At 38.1% G+C, this 20,427-nt stretch overlaps 1 protein-coding gene across 1 annotated transcript in view; it reads right to left on the reverse strand.

Moving 5' to 3' along the window:
- fanci (FA complementation group I) overlaps window positions 1-16,421 on the reverse strand; it is an 89,975-nt gene extending 73,554 nt beyond the window's left edge. Inside the window, 8 exon segments of the mRNA XM_087144693.1 lie at window positions 948-1,077; window positions 3,305-3,393; window positions 4,405-4,528; window positions 6,120-6,287; window positions 7,001-7,086; window positions 8,715-8,924; window positions 11,384-11,497; window positions 16,400-16,421. Of these exon segments, the coding sequence (XP_087000819.1) occupies window positions 948-1,077; window positions 3,305-3,393; window positions 4,405-4,528; window positions 6,120-6,287; window positions 7,001-7,086; window positions 8,715-8,924; window positions 11,384-11,476 (900 nt within the window). The 5' untranslated portion in view covers window positions 11,477-11,497; window positions 16,400-16,421.
- Between the last annotated feature and the right edge of the window lie 4,006 nt (window positions 16,422-20,427).

The following is a 20,427-nucleotide window of genomic DNA, read 5'->3' on the forward strand; positions in this document are numbered from 1 at the left end:
TATAAACCTTGCATGTCAAATACATTGGATAATGTGCAAGCTGGAAAGACATTTGGCATCAGCTTAGGTGAAGATGTTAGGAAATCAATTATCAAAGTTGATAGTTTTGTACAGGTTTTACGCAATGGCATATCCCATGGAGGGGGAGGGGATAAATTTGCCCCCTCCGAGATTTGATTTAGGTTGGGTTGTTGGTTGGTTGCTTTCTCTATGGAACTAAAAGCAGTTGGAAGGGATGAGGATTGTCTTATGGGTAAAACTAATAGTCATGTTTGAAATAAATGTAATTTGCCCCCCTCCCCACTTGGACCCAATACCGTTGATATGCCACTGGTTTGATAAGGTAATAGTGGTATGTACAGCTGAATGTTTTAGTACCTACAGTCATTTTAGCTACTTCGGGAAGTTGATAGTTGCTGGGAAGTGCACTGTTTTTTCAGCTTCTATGTTCTGCTTGTCAAAAGTTTCTTTTCTTGACTGTTTTGGTTCTACCCTGTATATGTATATTTCCGTACAAATCTCTGCAGTCTGGAGTATGTGAAATTAATGCCCACCGAATAGTCCTTAAAGCTAGGTTTACACTATGCTAAAACAAAGCGGGGGGGACAGGATGGGCAATTTATACCTACATGTAGGGTAAAAGTATGATGACATCACTGAGGTGGAATTGCATCTGTTTCCGATATTGTGCCAACATTTCTAACAACTTAAGGCGTGCATAATGCTATCGTTAAATTTTGTGAAAAAATGTAAAATTTGATTCTGCTAAAAATTTGGAATTAAAATGGAGTTACTCTTACAAATATTACAAACACCCACAACCTGTCCCCCACAACTTTTTTTTTTACTTTGAACAGTCACATTGATAATCAGTAGAGTGACACTTTAGGCTCATTTTGTCATGATGGGTCACAGACAACAATAGAAATGTGACATTCTGCTGTTACCTTCAGAAACTTGATGAATTCACGGCCCAGGTCTTGATCTTGCTTGACAGTAAATGTCACATGAAAAATTACAGTGCCTTCCATATGACGCAAAGCATCCTGGGAGATGGTGTTTAAGGCTTCTGCATTTCTATCAATTCATGGAAAAAAAGATATGTAAGTGAAAAATCAAAGTATTTACAATTAGGATGTACATGTACATTTGCCATATCTCTGTCTTGGATACCGGCTGTTCATTGGCCCAGAATGATCACATGACAGGGTGATATGTCCACATCACACTCATCATGAGACATCTCATTCTGCCGACATGTACGTGCAAAAGTACGAGGCAGAAGAACTTCAGCAAGTTCAAGAGTGACCATTGTTGCTCATTTAGTCATTTTTGCTTGGTACCCATGATACGTTTCATGCACAGGTTACGTGGGAATTTGATCAATGGTCGCGCTCGTATAAAGGACTCGTTCCTGTCCCCTTAGCATACATGTATAAGGCAATGCAAGGACCACTAACCAGACTACATGAGAACTTGTACTCACTGGTATCCGCACTACTATCACATCAGTTAATGAAAGTGAGGGAACAGTGCATTCACAGACAATATCAGTTTACACCCGTTACATAATACAGTTTGACAGTAGGCCTATCGTCTTCTGAAATTCAGAGATCGTTACTTTGGATAAATTGCTAAGACAGAGGTATGATAAAACAATTGTTGACTGCTGTGCAGGGATCTGCCGCTGCCGGTCGGCGCCGGTTGGGCCCGACCGGCACGCAGAATTGCCGACCGCCACAATCTGCCAAATCAACTTTTCCGACCGGCACGTATTCCCGATAAGAACCCAAATAAAATAGCATCTTAGTCGAGGGATCGATCGTGAAGATATGAAGATCGTGAAGAAACCGTAAAATTTCTTCGTAAATTTCACTTTGCACTGCCATGCATATCGTCTGCGCACCCACGTACGTGCATATGCAACATATCTGGACCAAATATTAACATGAACCAATAGGAGGCTTTGTTACGCGCAATGCACGTGTACATAGTGCGTAACGAATCTTTCCATTGGTTGCAAGGCCACACATAGGCTTGCATATGCAACGCTCTCAGTGCGCGAAGATCGGAAAACCCCCTCTCCATGATGTACAGCGTTGTTTGTCCAGTTCCGCATTTTACCCAGTTCCACAACTTGAAAAGAAAATTTGGCTTAACTTTCAGAAAGACAAAATTGCAAATGCCCCAATTCACACTTCGTTTAAACACTTAAAAATCTGGCAGAAAAACAATTTTACATGTATTTGCAAAACTGACAATCGACCGTGACTATTTTTCGCCGCGCCGACCACGGTTAGCAACATTCGGCGCATGTATTTTCTGCTCGATGTTGCATAAAACGATCACTGCGATCGTTTTTTAAACCAACGATCGCACCGCATTCGTTAATTGTTGTTTATCCCACGGTGAAAATATTAACTCCGCAATTTTTTTTATTCAAAAGTAACAGCATGATTTTGCCTTTTCCATAAACGAGTTCCATATGGCAAGATACACGCGCTCAGTATGCACGTGACACATGGCCAGATGTGTCAGAAAAGCAAATGGCCAATCTACATTATGTTCATGTAGACTTTAAAATGACTGTTCAGAAAATCCCTGCACACATTTATGAATGTCGTTATCCCATATGCATACTGTACGAACTTTCGTACAAAGAAAATAAGGAAAATATTCCGCCAAGATTTTGCATGTTTCGCCTTATTTTCAACACACCAAAAAAATGAAAAATGATTTGAATAGCAATTAAAAATTATGGGCATCATAGAGATAGAAATTAATTCAATATTTAAAGGATTTACAGAATAAAATCAATATTTATTTCTACTCTTTTTTCTAATTCAATTGCCCGTCTAAAATTATCACCTCATCCTAGTTGACCAAAATTACAAATTTTCAATTTTTTTATTAAATTTCAGAAATTTCAGACATGAGATCCCTAATTCTAGGCTGTGTATACACAGCTGAAAACACCCATAAAAGTGCTGTTTCCGGCCATCTGGGGGCTTTTAGATTCCAAACATTTTCAGGTACGCTCCGCGCCAACCGATGGTGGCGCTCCGCTTAGATAGTCCTGCCGGCACTAAAACCATCCTAGGCAGAACCCTGGCTGTGATGTGGGAAATGACTTTTTTTATTGCAATTATGAGGCAAAACTTATTATTGACATACTCTTATCAACAAGACCGATATGCATTTATTACTAAAATCTTAAAATGCATTGGCGACTGTAATGTTAAGTGGAGTTTAAACTAAACACGTTGCCTACTTTTGCCAACTCCAAGAAAAATTTCAATCTCACAGATTTTGCTGTTTGTGTTGGTCTTTGCACTGTTGATCCTGTTCACTGATGTATGATGTCAGTCCTTCCAACACCAGTTTCTTATGGCCCTGTATATAAAATGATGATGATAGGGAGAATAGTTTGAAATCAATTTCAGTGATATGTCAAGGTCAAATTACACAGCTCCGGTGTAACAGGGGACACAAAATGTCACACTTTTGAACCCTGAATTTATACAATGACCCAATTCCTAGCCACTCAAGTCATACTTTGTTCCTAAAAAGTGTGTCATACTGGTGGTGGTATGTGAAGAGCAGGCTACTCATTAGTATAGACTGTGATTGTTGTCTTGGTTACTTATACATGTTTATTCAGTGAACGTAGTACAGGTAGTTGAGAGATTTCTCTATCACTGAAGCCTCCACTCAAATCTCCATCTTCATGCATTGTTAACATTTCGAAATTTGAAATGTCTTTGCAGCCAACAACACTGCAAACCATTCTGGAGATGTGTTTCAGGAACAGCATGTGTTTGCTGACAGTACCGGTACATTTTTGTTGATAAAGTTACGAACTATGATTTGCTAAATTTGGTTACCTGACGATATGAAAATCATTATTTTTAAATCTTATTATTCTTGAGAGAATGTTATTCCTCCCACCATGTTTTGATGTAAAAAGAGTACAGCAGCACATAGAAGAAAACTCTTAATCAAGAGAATGTTTTTTTGCCTTGGCAAGCTGCATTTTTCTGAAGCTCAATTATGAGGCACATTGAGCAGACTACTTGTACAGTACCGTATATGTACATGTAACTTTTGAGAGCTGTAGAGGTTCCAACATGCCGCTGTACCAACCAAACCAAAGACTAACTTTGCAACAGTGCTTATCTTACATCATCCAGCGAACTGACGTACTTGACGAAGCATGCATTTATACTTGTCATATCCATCCCATTATCCTGCAAATGCAACTGTGTATGTTACTGAAGGAGTACGCGTGTTTGTATGCCACTTTTGTTATTTCTGTCCACAGGAGAATAAGGAAATGAAGCTTATAGGTTAGTTCCAAATTAATGAAAATAAATTTATGCTTCAAAATGTACAATGTACATGTACCTTGGTTGATAAGAGAAGAAGCTGGTAAACCAGTGGTGGTAGTTCCTGCAAGTCAACATCCTTACACAGCCTCAGAATCTTTGTGATGACAGATTTCAGCTGATCACTGCTTAGAACAACATCCCTGTAACAGCAAACAAAGCATTCATCAGCTGGTGTTCAGACTACAATCAAATCACATCTACTTTTTTGCTTTCTGATCAAGAATATCTCAATCCAATCAAGTCTTGCTGTGACTAGACGATACTGATTTGTAGGCTGCATACTTTGACTTGGTAGAATACCCTGATGATGAACACCCTTGAAAGGGATAACTGCTCCCAAACTTTGTTTACTGCAGAGATATACCGAGAGAGCATACGTGTACTCCCCTTGTACGGCCCTGCATTAGATGTGGCAGTCTTGGAAGTGCCAAATATAGCTGAGGTATGGGTGCTACCATGTTGGATGTCTGTTGTTCCGTCACATTTAGATTCGCGCTCAACAGGAAATTCCATTGTTGAGCAAGGAAGAAAGACAGTCCTGCTTGATGATGAGAGACAACCCAAGGCATGGTATGTACAGGCAAAATTTTCTGCAACCTGTTGAGCCTGTGTGCGTGCAGCACGTTCCAAGATGGAGGAAGAGGAAAAGACCCTCCTGTGTCAGCGATGGAAATTGGGCAAGGCGGTCCTCTTTCCAACTCTCCGGCCGGAGGCTCACCAGCCTGAGATGGGCTGGGGCCTGTGATTTAAGCACTCATTCAATCAGAGGCGAGGTTGACAAGGCCGAAGCCATACATGTACATGTAGGTTTCAAAGGACCAGCAGGCATATCTTTACCCTTCTCAGTTGACATATTGACAAACCAACAGCGAGAAAAACCATCAGAAATAGCAAAGATGAGGCAAAACACATGGAAACGAAGCTGAAGAATGAATGTACAGGTACTGAGTGCCAAACTGTATTACAAGAAACAAAAGACACACTTTGATGCTTCCTTGGGTGGTTATACACTGTATGCTAAGGCCCATTTGCATATTATGCCTTAAAAATCTGCCATTTCTTCAAAGGGTGGTGCAAACCGCATCACTAGGGACAATAATAAAAAGTGAGTCTTGACGAGGACAAATGTTATTCATGTTGTATAACATCTAGTACTCTACATGTATCTTGAAAGTCTTCCAATATAAATGCAAATACACAATTTCCAAGAAGTACACATTTGTAAACATTATCAAGCCCCCATTTTATGTTTTCCTTACTACATTAGTGTTACAAGAGCAGCATTACCTTCCAGATTGCTCACCATGGCCTAGCAGTGCTGACTTCACTTTTTTACGCATGAACCTGTAATTTACTAGCTAACACAATATCAGGTGATTAAACTCTGTAGCACTAAGGTACATGTTACTTGTAAGCTACGTAATTCAAAAACAGCAATGCATCTGTAATCTGATTTATGTGTTTTAAAAAATTAACAACTACCGGTAGCCGTTTTTAGTGAAACTTTGAGCAGAAAATGTCGTCAATTTTTAAAACTGAAAAAATGTTTTATTTCAATACATGTATATTTATATTTCAATATTGTTAAAAAAATCGGGATTTTGATTTTCTGTTAGAAAACACAAGAAAATAAAACTCCATAGTCCAAACACACACGTGTACATGTAATTGCATGCATGCTTTTTATTACTAATGCTCCCATCAATACTGCTGGCAAGAACTGAAACTAACCTGAACATTGAAGCAAGATGTATGACACAATGTGGATCCCATCTACTGGAAGTCAGAGTGGTTATCACACTGTTCTTATATTCCACTCCTGACATCTTATTGTTTCCATAGGTTATGGTTTCCTTTGCAGCAAGTGATGACAGGATTTTGGGCAGTAGTTCAAATGCCCTACAAGGAGTTAAAAACATACGGAGCACATGAACATGTACATTCTCATGAAAAATCATTAAACAACAGAGGGATGTACTGAATGATGGTAGTCTGGTTCCAAGACCTCATAATTCAACCGACGTACAAATTGTGGGTGTGGTAGCCACTATTGACAAATATGGAGCATGATGCAATATAAGATTCCTTACATAATGTTTCGAATGCAGGGTGCACATGTTTTTTTTTTTAAATAACAATTTCAAAATATATAAAACCAGCAGTAACAATCAAAAACAAATTCAGAGAACTTGAAAGAAGTTGTCAGAAACATGCATACCATGTCAGGAAGTCTGTGAAGAAAGGCGCTCAGTACTTATATTGTATACATTTCCAAATATTAACGACATTATCTGAAAATCGGCAAACACAGCTTCCAGAAACTTTGGTCAGTTTAGAATTATTTTAAACAGGAAGAATTCTCCCATTCTTGTTACATGGTCATGGCGGCAGACAGACCTCAGATATCTCTTGGGGTACATACAGTCCATATCATTTGGTCTGGGAACCAGGCTAAGGATGCTGGGAGAAAAAGGGAAAGGTGGAAGACTGGAAAAGGGGAAAATAACATTTGGCAACAAAATTTTGGCTTCAATCTTTTTACATGCACATGTATGTGATGTGTGAGTTATTGTACGATATTAACTGTGTAGCTTCACCTTTTATGGACTTACTTTCCAGAAGTTGGATCCCTTGATCTAACAGCATCGGTAAATGTACCAGCCAGCTCAGCCAAGTGACTGGTTGGGAGATTATCTGTCTGTTGGGAAAAAGATTGAGTATATAAAAGCATATTTTGCACTCAAACCAACTGATAGATGAAGTTTTTATTTCGGCATCATCGTATCACTTCATGATAGGATTAAAATCTTTTTAACACAATATAAAATTGTATGCTAGTATGTACACATACATTTGCATTTAGGGTATCCAGACAATTCTTCACAACTTTCCAAGGTGGAACTGATGAGTGAAAACCTGCTCATACGTCATGTTTGTAAACGATGAACAAGGCCTAAGATATTGCCAAGGTCACCTGCAAAGTGCTAGTGCACAGGTACATTTATGTTCCAAAAAAGAACAAAACCAGGCAGTAAAGTTTTCAATTTCTAAATTGTGCCGATATTCCTGCTTGTAGTCCTTGACCTAGTCCCCTTTTTATCTACTTCTCTCAATGTCTGACTGCATAATGGTACCATTTTGTTCACAAATAACCACTGTGCCCAAGCGTAAACAGTAGGGATGAATCCTTTTTGGCAGTCTGTTTCTCTGCAATGCCAACTTACTTTCACATTCCAGGACCAGAAGTTACCTACAGTACATGTGCATGTATATGTACAGTCCTGACCCTTAGGTTTAGGTACAAGATACTGGTGCATGTACATGTATGATACTAAACATTGCTCATCTTTGTATTTTTACAATTTCAAAAGTACGTTCTAGAAATTCTGTATTTTACATTGTAATCTCCAATTGTAAAGTTTTCTTTTAACGAAGCAGTTACGCCAGTTACTGATCATGTATTGTTTTACTTCAAATGTGATTGATGAAGTTTTGGGTGATTCAATGGGTAATCATGGTAATGTGTTCATTAAGGGAAAGAAAACCTGCCATGCCTGTTTCCCACCTTAACACCACAGATATTGTTTGCCTACTACAAATGCCCTGTCATTCATAGATTTTACACAAGATAAACTACAAGATCTTTGATTTAATCACTGAAAATGCCGCACTGTTTTTCTCGATTTTTCACAAAGCAGTTGACTCAATCATGAAACAAGTCAGTGGAATGTAAGTTGCAGTGAATATTATACACTATGATCAGCCAATCTTATGAAATTATGACAAAACACCAATGGTACAGTGCCTTTAAGTATTATGTGATCTAAAAAAAGCCTTCATGTGGTGAAATTTGTCATTTTTATATCATATTAATCAACTTGGTGAGAGCACTGAGCAATTTCAAATCTGTTTAATTCATCATTTTAGGTTGTCTATAACTCAAGTTACTGTATATTCATGGGAAGTTATAAAAACCAGTCAGAGAAATGAAGCTTTCAAATTCCACGTAAAGACTTTCATTGAGATTACAACAAAACTGACTGACTGAAAGATTGGAAACTGACTTTGTAATTGCCTCAAATAAGAATTATTTGTACATGTATATCAACGACTGAAAAGGCCACAAGTAATGTTAATATTCTGTGTTTTACTGGCTAAAACTGAGGGCAAGTTTCTCATACATGTAGATGTACAGTATATGGGATACTCAGTTAGTGCAAATAGTCCATAGACCCTTCGTGTTATGCTTTAAGTGAGGTCAGCTACATGTACCATTTCCACTGGTCAAAGCCTGAATACATGAACTTAAAGAATGTAAAATAATACCTCCATCAGCAGAATCCCAACAATTTCTGATGCTACTCTTTTGGTTAAATCTTCCTTCTGCAGTAAACTGATAGCCGTGTTATAAACATTCAGCCTTCTCCTTACAGCCGTCTGTTCATTGGTAGGTGAAGCCTGGAAGATAGCACGTACTAAATCTGCAACATTCCCTTGGTCCTGCCTGGATGCATACAAATGTAGCATCTCAGATATCTATCCAAAAGATAAAAGAATATGAATTTAAAAAAATCTCAGGTTAGAATGATTTGATGGCATTATATTTGTACAAGGTTCCAAAGTATTGCTCTTGCTATTTTGCTAAAATAATGCTACATAACTCCTTACAGGCACTAAGGAAAAAAAAGGAACATTCCACATTCATAGCTGCCTGCCAATATGTTCTATACATGAGTACATTTACATGAACTAATCAATTTCAAAATTTGCTGTTATACTCAACCCACAATGATAGCAAAACACTCCAACATATCGATCAGCATCTGTTTTTTAATTGCACATTGTACATGTACAGTACTTGATACAGCTTTGGCCTTGTGTACCCTCTTTACTTAAATTTTGCACCAACACATTATAAACACCATGTACATGGTGTGAGATAGTATACCATACCCCACAGTGACCTGCATGCATACTCTTGTGAAGCTTAAATTGCTTGACGCAAATGGAAATTTATGCACAGTAAACTTGACTTTCTAACTACATGTACACTGTACATGTATCGGAACATACAATACAGTGAGCTGCCACAATGATGACAGTTTCTGTGTGGGAGGGGATCAAACATGTCAAATACATGTACCCGTACATGAATGGTGCTTTCCTGATAAAATCTGTACATATATGAAATTTCATGAGCGGCAAACTACAGTATACCAACACTGTTAAGTATGGGATATTATTGAGATTTACGAGCCACAGCTACATGTACATGTATATCTATACAACCCTGTAGTCATTTTGGCACATTTGTGAATGATGATCTTAGTCAAACTCATCAACTTGTCTTCATTACTGCATGAAAATTCTCTTAACATTGGAACTTCCTGGAACTTACATTTCCACTTTTACTTTTATGAACATGCCACAAAATGTACCAGTTAATGAATTAATGAAAATGACATGATCAAACCATTCATGCAGGAGAAACTTTCCTGTACGGTAATGCCTGTTATTAATTCTGAACTGCACTCGCCGCTCTACTTGTCATACTTGTACATGTGCTCGTACACAAGTAAGTTTTTTGGATACTCATGGAAATGTACTTGTACCCACAAGAAAAATTTCCATACCCATGTTCCTACTCATGTACATGTAATAGTACTCATGGAATATGTACATGGAACACGTACTTGACTACAGCATTGATTGGAACTAACAATCACACTGTGCGCCTTTTCTATAGAGTACCAAAGTAAATATGCCATGCGCACAATCATGTAAGAACCAGCACATCAACCAACAGGCATGCATATTCCAATTGTTTGCACTACACTTCCTTGTTCAAATGGCGTCACACTTTGGTACTCTACATTGATTTGATTGATCACAATTTTACTTGTTTGCTGAATCATTCACCCATGAAAGCATGGGTACCATTAGATTGAATAGAACTTCATTTCATTTCCCTGGTTCCCGCCCCCCACTCCTCACATATTTCATTCATGATAAGAGGAAAATAATGTAGGGACGGGAACCAGTCTACAAGTACCATTACACAAAACTACTGGTACCTTTGTGTGGTGCTTCAGACATGAATCTGTTTCACAAAATAGCAGATGTAATATGTGAGGACTTGTAATTTTTTCTCCAAGCAGAAGAGGATTTGCAAGTATTGTATGTATATACATGTAAAACCAGTAATGAATGTTTCACATTCATGCAGCGGCAGGAATAGTTTGGCCCAGTGGAACAGAATACATTTCATCTGACACTTCATAAAATTATTCTTACCTTTGAACTCATTAAACGCTCATTATTTGTCTTCAATAACATTCATTACACTTTATGTGAGTACAAATAACATGTGAAAATGAATACCACAGTCAAACTACACGTACATATATTGACTAGTCTGTACTCTGTACATACATGTAAATGAGTTTGTTGAAACTTTAAATAGTAAACACATTTTGTTCTGACAATTACAGCAAAACCATATAAAAAAATTGTTCTGACGAGTTAGTCAGACATGTACCGAGTTCAAGTGAGACCGCACTCAGTATGCATGCCATAAGAATAAAAACAAGAGTTCCATGTACACATGTAACATACATGTACATACACTATAAACAGGTTATATGGCTTTTGGGACTTTAACTTTTTTATTTAGTTTGGCCGTTTTATCTACATTTAGTCTGACAAACACCGGTTGGAAAATGTCTGTTCTCTAACCATAATTTCATGCTCTGTTGGATTTTAAATATTTTCCAGAAATCTCTTCATTGGCATTTTACTGTTCTTAACAAACAAGCTGAGTTTGAACTTATGAAAAGTGACCTACATGTACTCATATACTCAAGTGAAAGAAATTCCATGTACATTGTACATGAACAGGTGTACCTGTACTATGGTGAAGCACTTGCACTTGTGTAAGAGTACATGTTCTCAGGCAAACATACTCCACTAGAATGCAATGCAATACAAAATATCACCTCTTCATTTGTTGTGTTCTGTAAGCACCTCATCACCTGTTGCTTGTCTCCCTTTGCAATGGCATCTAGTATGTTCTGGCCAAGACTCATCATGCATCTTATGATCTCACAATCCTGAGGAGAAACCAGATTTACAACGGTCAATTGTCTTTGATGTGATGATTCTGTACATTTATTTCGATGTCATGTACTCAATCACGTCAATACAAGTTACAGAATAAGGAAATTGACGACATTAGGTTCTTCATCAACAGCAATGAATTTCACCATAATTAAGTCCCTACGACATGTGATGGTGATTAAGGAACATTTGGTACATGTACTGAGTGAAACAAAATGCTTTTGTTTCCAAAACCTTTAGAGGGAATACAGACAATTTTACAGAGGGACAGAACAAAAAGCAACATAACATACTACATGTAAAAGTAATTAACACAAATTGTTTACAAATTATGATACAATCTTGTGATTAATTCATTGATAGGTAAGCAACAACAAAACTAAACCAAAACAAAACAACAAATCAAGGACAAAGGAAAACAACAGACCAACAGACAAGCAGGAGTATCATTAGCTCACTGTTGTGTGTAAATAAAGTTTCAAAATAATACATAGAAAGCAAGAAGTTGTGCTTTCAATTTTGAGATACATGTACATGTATGGAGAGCATCTGGGATGTTTTAAGAGGAATACTTGAATTATTGCAGAAATTGGTACCATGTTAAATCAAACTGACATTGAACACTAGTATACTGCTAAAGCCCACATGAAGATTTTTCTTTGTGATATTTCTTGTATTACAACATCAGATGCAAGAACCCAGTACTGTGTTAAAGCATGACGGTAACTGGCCATTCATAAATTTATACATGAATTTACCAAGGCTAAGATAAGTTTTGTAACACTTAAACATTTGCATTAATAAGGGCAAAGTATGATCTCGACAACTAGCACTGGAAAATATTTGGATCACTCGCTTCTGTAGAATAAGTTTAGTTTGTCACACAATGAGGATCCACCCCAGGTGATGAAGGTATAATTTAAGTGTGGCAGAACAAGAGAATTGTAGAGTTAATAAGATGTGTTTACATGTAGTACCTGTACAAAAAACTGTAAGCGGCTCATTACACTGATAGTTTAGATATTTTACGTACCACAACATCAACGTGTGGTTCTTTCACATTAAGTTCAAATTGAGAATAATGCCTGGGAATTTAGTGTTGCTTATTTTTTGAAGATTATTGCCATCAGAGACTAAGGATACCAATTCAGGATACAAGTTTCTTTTGTCTCGAAGAAAATAAAACATACTTTGATTTGCATATATCAATACATAATTTGTTTGCTTGTATCCAAATCTTCACATGTTCATCATTATGAATACTAATAGCTGTGTCTACATTAAATTAGGCTCGTATCATCTGCAAATAAAACAAAGGATATTAGGTTGCATGTATTGGTATTACAAATATCATTTACCGGTATATAAATAAGGAATAAACGAGGACCTAAGGCATAACCTTGAGGAACCCCTCAAGAAATTGGTTGATGTTCTGACTAAGTTGCATTGAACAATACAAATTGTTTCCTGACAGACAAATAACTTTGAAACCAATCTAAAGTTATAAATTCATTGGTCTAGAACAGTCACTGGCCAAAAGTCAGTTTTTTGTACATGTCCATGGCCAGTGAAATGGTTTTACAAGACAAATTCAGCGACTAAACCTAAAATAACTAAGGTAGAAAGGAAGGCTTTTCTGCCTTTTTAAAAAGCATTTTTAAGACTTCTTGCTGGTTACTGTAACGACAAACATATAAATGTCAACAGTAGTCAAAATTTAAACATTAACAATTAATGTAAATAACTGCAGACATGTATGTAATTGCTACGTTATCCTGGTAGCTCCGAAGTTTTAACTAAACTTAACTTGGAATAGTAGCAAAATTGCCTTTGAAATAAAGTAACAGAATAAAAAAATCAACCAATGACATCATCATGATGGTATTTCAGATTTGCAATGCAGATTATATGCATACTTACAGTAATTGGACATGTACAATGTAGATCAGAAGATAATGGCCTTCAAACAAAAAAAATGACCATTAACAGTCTTTCACTTTACTTGTGAAACTGTAAATTTATGACATTTATGAAGAGAAAAACAGTGTGAAGAATGCACTGTTTACCCCTAAGGATCATGGTGGCACTCTTTGGCATACATTTCTTACCATCTTGGAAGTAAATGTCTCCCTTACTGTCCAGGATTATGCAGGGAGACTGTCCATGCTCACAGTGGCTAAATACATCATATAAAGGGTTCTTCTTTGGATACATTACATGTATGTCCACGTAAGGCCAAGTCACACAATCATAACATTACTTGACATGCTTAGTTTTCAAATAACATTTACTCTAAGACAAACATCTGACGAACAGACTTTCTATTCACAGAATTTAACATAGGGAAAATACACACAAAGTCAAAGGAGGTAGGGTAAAAAATTAAAAATCTATATAACATCACTTGATGTCATTATGATGTCAGTGACATTGTCACCGTAATAGATACTTTCAATCTCAAGGACTTTATAATTGTAAATTTATTTATTTTTTGGTCAACTTAAACTTATGTAGGTGGTACCAACCAAACATAAAAATTAATCTTGGAACAGCACGAAAATTACTGGTGTTAGAAAATAATACATGAAGGTAGTCCATTTGTTTTACGGGTATTTTTGGAACGGGGTACCTGTTTTTGTCAAAGACTGAGTACCTGGGTACCAGTGTTGTATTCAAAACCATCACAAGTCCTTGCAAATCCCGGCAAGTCCATTACAAGTCAGTCTTAAGCCAATTCACAAGCTATTCAAATGAGCTGTGACAAAAGCATTCTTTTGTTATTGTTCACCCTGTTACTTATGGCTGGCCTTGTGACTGGACTTTTGACTGGACTTGTGATGGAGTCAGATACATGTACAACACAGCTGGGTGCACGTACATGTACAATGTACCTGCAATTAACAATAAATAAATGCCCAACCCATCAGTAACACCATAGTTGCTGTATTTTTCCCCAAGCTGAGCAATATAAACTGATCTGCCACAATACCCAAATTCTGGTAAACTTGGAGTGAAATTCAATTTTAATTGGTACGCACCTTTGGGGTAATTGTTGTTAGCTTTAGGTTAATATTATAAGTTTCATTGGCTGATATTAGTTTCATTAGCGATAGACAGAAGATATGGAAGGGACATACTAAACTATGAACCCCAAACACTGTGGGCGGTACCAACCAAACTTCATTTACTGCAGGAGTACGCTTCCAAAATGTACATACATGACAGCAGTTCTACAAATCGTACTAGGGTATATCTCATGTACAGAAGTCCTATTAACTTGGGCCTACCAACCTGCCGGCCAGTTCAGCATTCATCAGGCCCGTAGCATAGGCTGGGGGTAGGGGGTTGGAATGAAAAAAAGAAACCCCAGTTGGTGGTGTTTTGTTTTTTGGTTTTGTTTCTAATAAATATAAATTTTTAATAGAATTATGTTCACGTACCTATGATGTAGTGTTCCAAGGCACATTAATGTTAGGCCTTGTAATAATACATGTATGTGTTCACACAGTGCCAAAGTTCCACTTTTGGGTTAGCAGGTTGGCCTAACCCTAGCCCAAGTTGGATGTTGTCTTCATTTACACTACGACTGACGTCCACGGTATAAAGTCCTCCTGCCTTAAAATTTTTTTTCAATTTTTTTTCATATTTTTACCTGGCGGAGGCAGCTCAAATGTCATTCATACGTGATATGTATCCTGATTTCCATAAATGCTGTTTTGAAATTACTATATGCCCACGGAAAACGTAATTTCGCAAGAAATTTTGCGAAACTCTACACTTTCCGTCATGAATCGTGAATGATCTATGTTCATCTAGTAGTACGCATTTGTGCTTGCATGAAATGGCCTCCAAGCTCGGACCCCATTCTGTCAGTTATGTTGTCTAGAGCTAGGTTTAGGTCTTCGCTCCATTGGAAATGCATGGAGATGGCAGACAAGAGCCCAGCTGTAGGCATAGCTTTTTGCACATTTGCAAGTACGCGAACTAGATGGACGTAGATTGCTCACAACAGAAAGCATGGAGTTGCACTAAATTTCCGCGGGCGTATTTAACAATTTCAACACAGCATTCATTATTACAAATACAAGGCACTTGTGACCGACATTTGAGCTGTTCTCACCAGGTAAAAATGTGAGAAAAAGGCCTAAGCACGCCTACCCTGAACGTTAATCACAATGCAATGTAGCCTACATTGGCTAGACGATGTCCAACCCAGGCTAGCCTATCCCCCCATCCCCAGCTACTCCCAGAACTGTGGGGTCCGACGTCCACTCCACTCCCATGAAACGGAGCAGACGTCGGACCCCACAGTTGTGGGGGAAGGGCCCCACTACTAGTAGTACTACTAGGCCTAGGCCTACCCCCCCCGCATCAGTCTAGCCTAGGCCTAGTCTCGTAGAGTCGTCGGCAACGGGCCTGTTCATGTCATTGAAATGGCAATGCCTCTTTTTGTGCCAGACGAAGTAGAAAGTGCACATTTTACTTTAGTCTACAAATACTTATTCACAATCTTACCTGTTAGTGTTAGCGAAGTTTTATCAGACTGCAGACTTCCTGCTATAACTTTTTTAAGAAAGAAGGCCGACCAACTCAACCGCGGGAATCACGTCCGTTGCCTTTCTTACTGATTGAGGGCGCTGTTCAAACTATGTAGCAGTAGTACCTCTTTTTAACGGTCGATATCAGTAGTATGTAAATGGACAGTTCTGGAGCAAACGCCCCTTTTTGCCCGGTTTTTGCTCAAAACCCTTGGGTACCTATACGACCCAAAAAGCCCTCGAAACCCTTTAAATGTGAAAAAATGAGAAAATGCTGGAATTGTCGTGAACCCCCAGTTTTTGATCAAAACCCTTGGGTAGTACATCGACCCAAAAATCTCGGGGATTTCCACTCACCTTTTGACCCCGGCGCCGCTCGCTAGCTCGTGACCCGGCAATCACTCGCAAACAAGTCTCGACTTGCCAGATCTGACCTCGTGACTGGCACCGACTGGCACCGACTTGCACAAAAAAGGGATTTCCCTTAACTGACCTTGGCTCTGTTCAAATCAAAACAAACCGCCTTAAATAAATGCTCTTTATATAAAAATAGTAGTAAAAAAAAAACATGTTGAATAAAAATGAGAAAAATTTAAGAAATCTATACATAAAAAGAGACATGAGCAATCCAAAACACAGACCAATATTATCGAACTTTGTTCGATATAAGAAGGCGTTTTTAGAAGATTTTGTCAAACGGTATAACGTACCGTTATCGCCACCTAGGCGCAAACATCATACACGATTTGAACTAATAAACGCCATCAGAGAGGATCAAAAACAATTTAGGCATCTACCGCGTCAGTCGTATCGGCAGCTGTTGAAAACGGTACAAAAATATAATATTCCTTATACAAACAAAGACAGATACGTCAAACAGGACTTTATCAATGCGATTAAAGCTTATACACAACCTAAAGAACTCGAGGAAGTAGACATTAAACGTATATGGCGTTTTAAAAATAATTTTCGTAATTGGGAGTTGATTCCTCGCTTCTATGAAGACGATTTAATACATTTTTTTGATTTTTACAAGCAGTTGATAGAGAAAACAGCGTTGGCCGAACTCAAAGAAATTGGAGGCTACAAATTACAAACACATCTTAAAGTGCGGTTTAGATTGGAAAAACTTGACGAAACGATTGACTACGGCACCTTTCCCTTTCAGAGCGATCAAGACGTAGTAACAAATAAAGCTGACGTTAAAAATGCACTTGCTAAGCAACGCGAAGAACAAATCAAACAGGTGGAGGCTCATACACAAAAAGGTTCGGGTTGGATCTTTGACAAAGTTGTCGCTTTTTACATCAACGTGGTTAAATATAATCCAGTGGGTTCTTCTTACATTCCGTTGCCTGAGGAACTGTTAGACAAAAAAGCAATCATAAACGTCGAAAATAAAGATCAAGAATGTATCCGATGGGCGTTGAGAGCAGCTTTAAAATTATATTCAGACGGAGTCAAAAGCCAGCTAGAAATAAATCCAAAATATAAAATTAATAAGGAGCGACCTTCGACTTATGTGTCAGAATCAGATGGTTTAAATTTTACAAACATAAGCTTTCCAACACCGATTTCACAAATCCCTCGTATCGAATCGCAAAATAACTTGGCGATCAATGTGTTTGGTTACACCAAAAAAGACGGTATTTACATTCTCCACAAAAGCAAGCGTTTAGAAGAACCTATCAATTTACCTTTATTTAACAAGGGCGAGAAGAACCATTATTGTTGGATTAAAAATTTTTCTCGGCTGACGGGCGATATCAATCATCACAACGGCCAAAAATACTGGTGTTTGAAATGCATGGCACATTTTCAAACGGAAGAAAAGTTAGCCAGTCACAAAGAAGATTGCCAAGGCTTAAACGTTCCTACGTGTAAAGTCGAAATGCCGGCCGAAGGCGAGAATATACACAAGTTCAAAAATTACAAAAATAAACAAGACGCGCCTTTTGTCATTTACGCCGATTTTGAGTCGGTTTTAGAAAAATTACCGCAGACTGATACAAACACTCTCAAAACACAGATTCACAAGCCTTGCGGGTACTCGTACGCTGTCGTCAGATGTGATGGAGTTTGCACTAGCCAAAAGACTTATAGAGGCCAAGACGCAGCCGTTGATTTTGTAGAATCACTTTCTCAGGAAGAAGAAAAAATAAACGAAACGTTTAAAAACAAAGCGAAGTTGATTTGGAACGATCAATTACAAAAAATCTATGAAAAATGTAATACCTGTTGGATCTGCGAAAAGTTCGTAGATCAGGCGAGAGAATCTCACTGTCAATGTGATATTCCAAAACCACCAAAGACAATAAAAGAAAAAATCAAGTTTTGTCGTAAAGTTAAAGTAAAAGTTGGGGGCAAAGAAAAAGAGTTTGAAGAACGGAAATGTTTGGATTGCAAAAAGCCAATAAACAAATTTAGAAAGGTTATAGATCATTGTCTCGTGACGGGGAAGTACCGAGGCCCAGCGCACGCCAGTTGTAATTTTCAACTCAAGATTACTCCTTATCAAACACCCATTCCGGTGATCTTACACAACTTGGAGAAATACGACGCACACTTGATTATGCAAGGCGCTCACGAATTTTATGGGAAATCAATTAAGTTGATAGCTAAAAATACTGAAAATTACATTTCGTTTTCTTTTGGCCAACTCAGATTTTTAGACTCCTTTCATTTCATGGCGGCTTCGCTAGATCGGTTGGTTAAAAATTGTTCGCCCGATGATTTTAACTTACTTTGCGAAAGGTTTCCAAATAATAGTCATTTACTCTTGGAAAAGGGAATTTACCCCTATGAGTATATAGACTCCTTTGATCGGTTCCAAGAGAGACGGCTCCCACCAGTAGACGCTTTCTATAGCTCTCTGAAGCAGGGAGGGATAACCGAGCAAGAATATGCTCGCGCGGAGACAGTATGGGAAAAATTTCATTGCCAAAACCTAGGCGACTACCACGACCTATACGTGGAAACGGATGCGCTATTGCTAGTGGGTGTATTTGAAAACTTCCGGAAGGTATGCAAGAAGAACTACGGCCTTGACCCGGCCAACTATTATACGGCGCCGGGCCTGTCGTGGGACGCCCTCTTAAAATACTCTGGCATCCAATTGGAACTACTGACAGACATTGACGAGCATTTATTCTTTGAAAGGGCAAAAAGAGGTGGTATCTCGAGTGTGGGTGCAAAGCGATATGCAAAGGCCAATAATCCAGAACTACCCGATTACGACCCCAATAAGCCAAAGTCACAGATCATGTACCTAGACGCAAATAATTTATACGGCTGGGCGATGAGCAAATATTTGCCCGTAGGGGAATTTACCTGGGAAACAGACTTAGCAAAATTTAATTACTATTACATCCAAGAGTTGCGACTAACTGACGACTACGGTTACATGTTTGAGATCTCTTTAGATTACCCGGAACGTCACCATGACAAACATAATGACTTTCCACTTGCACCCGAAAATATGTTGGTGCCGAACGAATGGTTTTCGAGCTATCAACAGGATTTAATTGGTACTGGTGAAGCGAGTACGAGCGAGCGGAGCGAGCGAGTTACGACCGAAGGGAGAACGAGAGTTGACACCTCGGTAGACAAACTAGTGGCCACTCTCAACACCAAAGAAAAATATGTGGTTCATTATCGTACATTGCAAAAATATCTCAAACTAGGGTTGTGGATCAAAGAAGTTCACCGGGTACTGCGTTTTCGTCAAAAGCCGTGGATGAAAAGCTACATCGATAAAAACACGAAATTGCACAAGAAAGCAAAAAATGATTTTGAGAAGGACTTTTTCAAATTGATGAACAATTCGGTCTTTGGCAAGACGATGGAAAATGTGAGATATCGAATTGACGGCCATTTACTGAGGGACGTACAAGACGCAGACAAATACAAAAAATTAACTTATAAACCGAATTATAAATCGACGGTACCATTTGGGGACTGCTCCCTTTCGTTTGTGGAGATGTACCTAACCAAAACAAAATTAAATAAGCCAATATATTGCGGTGTAAGTATTCTCGATATTTCAAAAACGTTAATGTACGATTTCTACTACAACGAACTAAAATCAACTTTTGGTGAAAAAGTAAATTTACTTTACACAGACACTGATTCTCTATTAGTTCAAATCGAGCGAAGCTCCGCCGATTTAACTGGTTACCTAAACGAAAAGCGCAATTTATTTGACTTTAGTAATTACCCGCCAGATCATCCGCTTTACAGCGTCAAAAATAAAAAAGTTATAGGCAAAATGAAACACGAATTTGGTGGCAAAACAATTTTAGAAGCCGTTTGTATCAGACCGAAAATGTATTCAATCTTAACTACCGATCACAATTTAAAGAAGGCGAAAGGGGTTTCCAAAGTAG

The sequence above is a fragment of the Acanthaster planci genome, linkage group LG13, assembly GCF_054643075.1.
Source record: "Acanthaster planci isolate LZ-2023a linkage group LG13, COTS_SCS, whole genome shotgun sequence".
Lineage (NCBI taxonomy): Eukaryota > Metazoa > Echinodermata > Asteroidea > Valvatida > Acanthasteridae > Acanthaster > Acanthaster planci.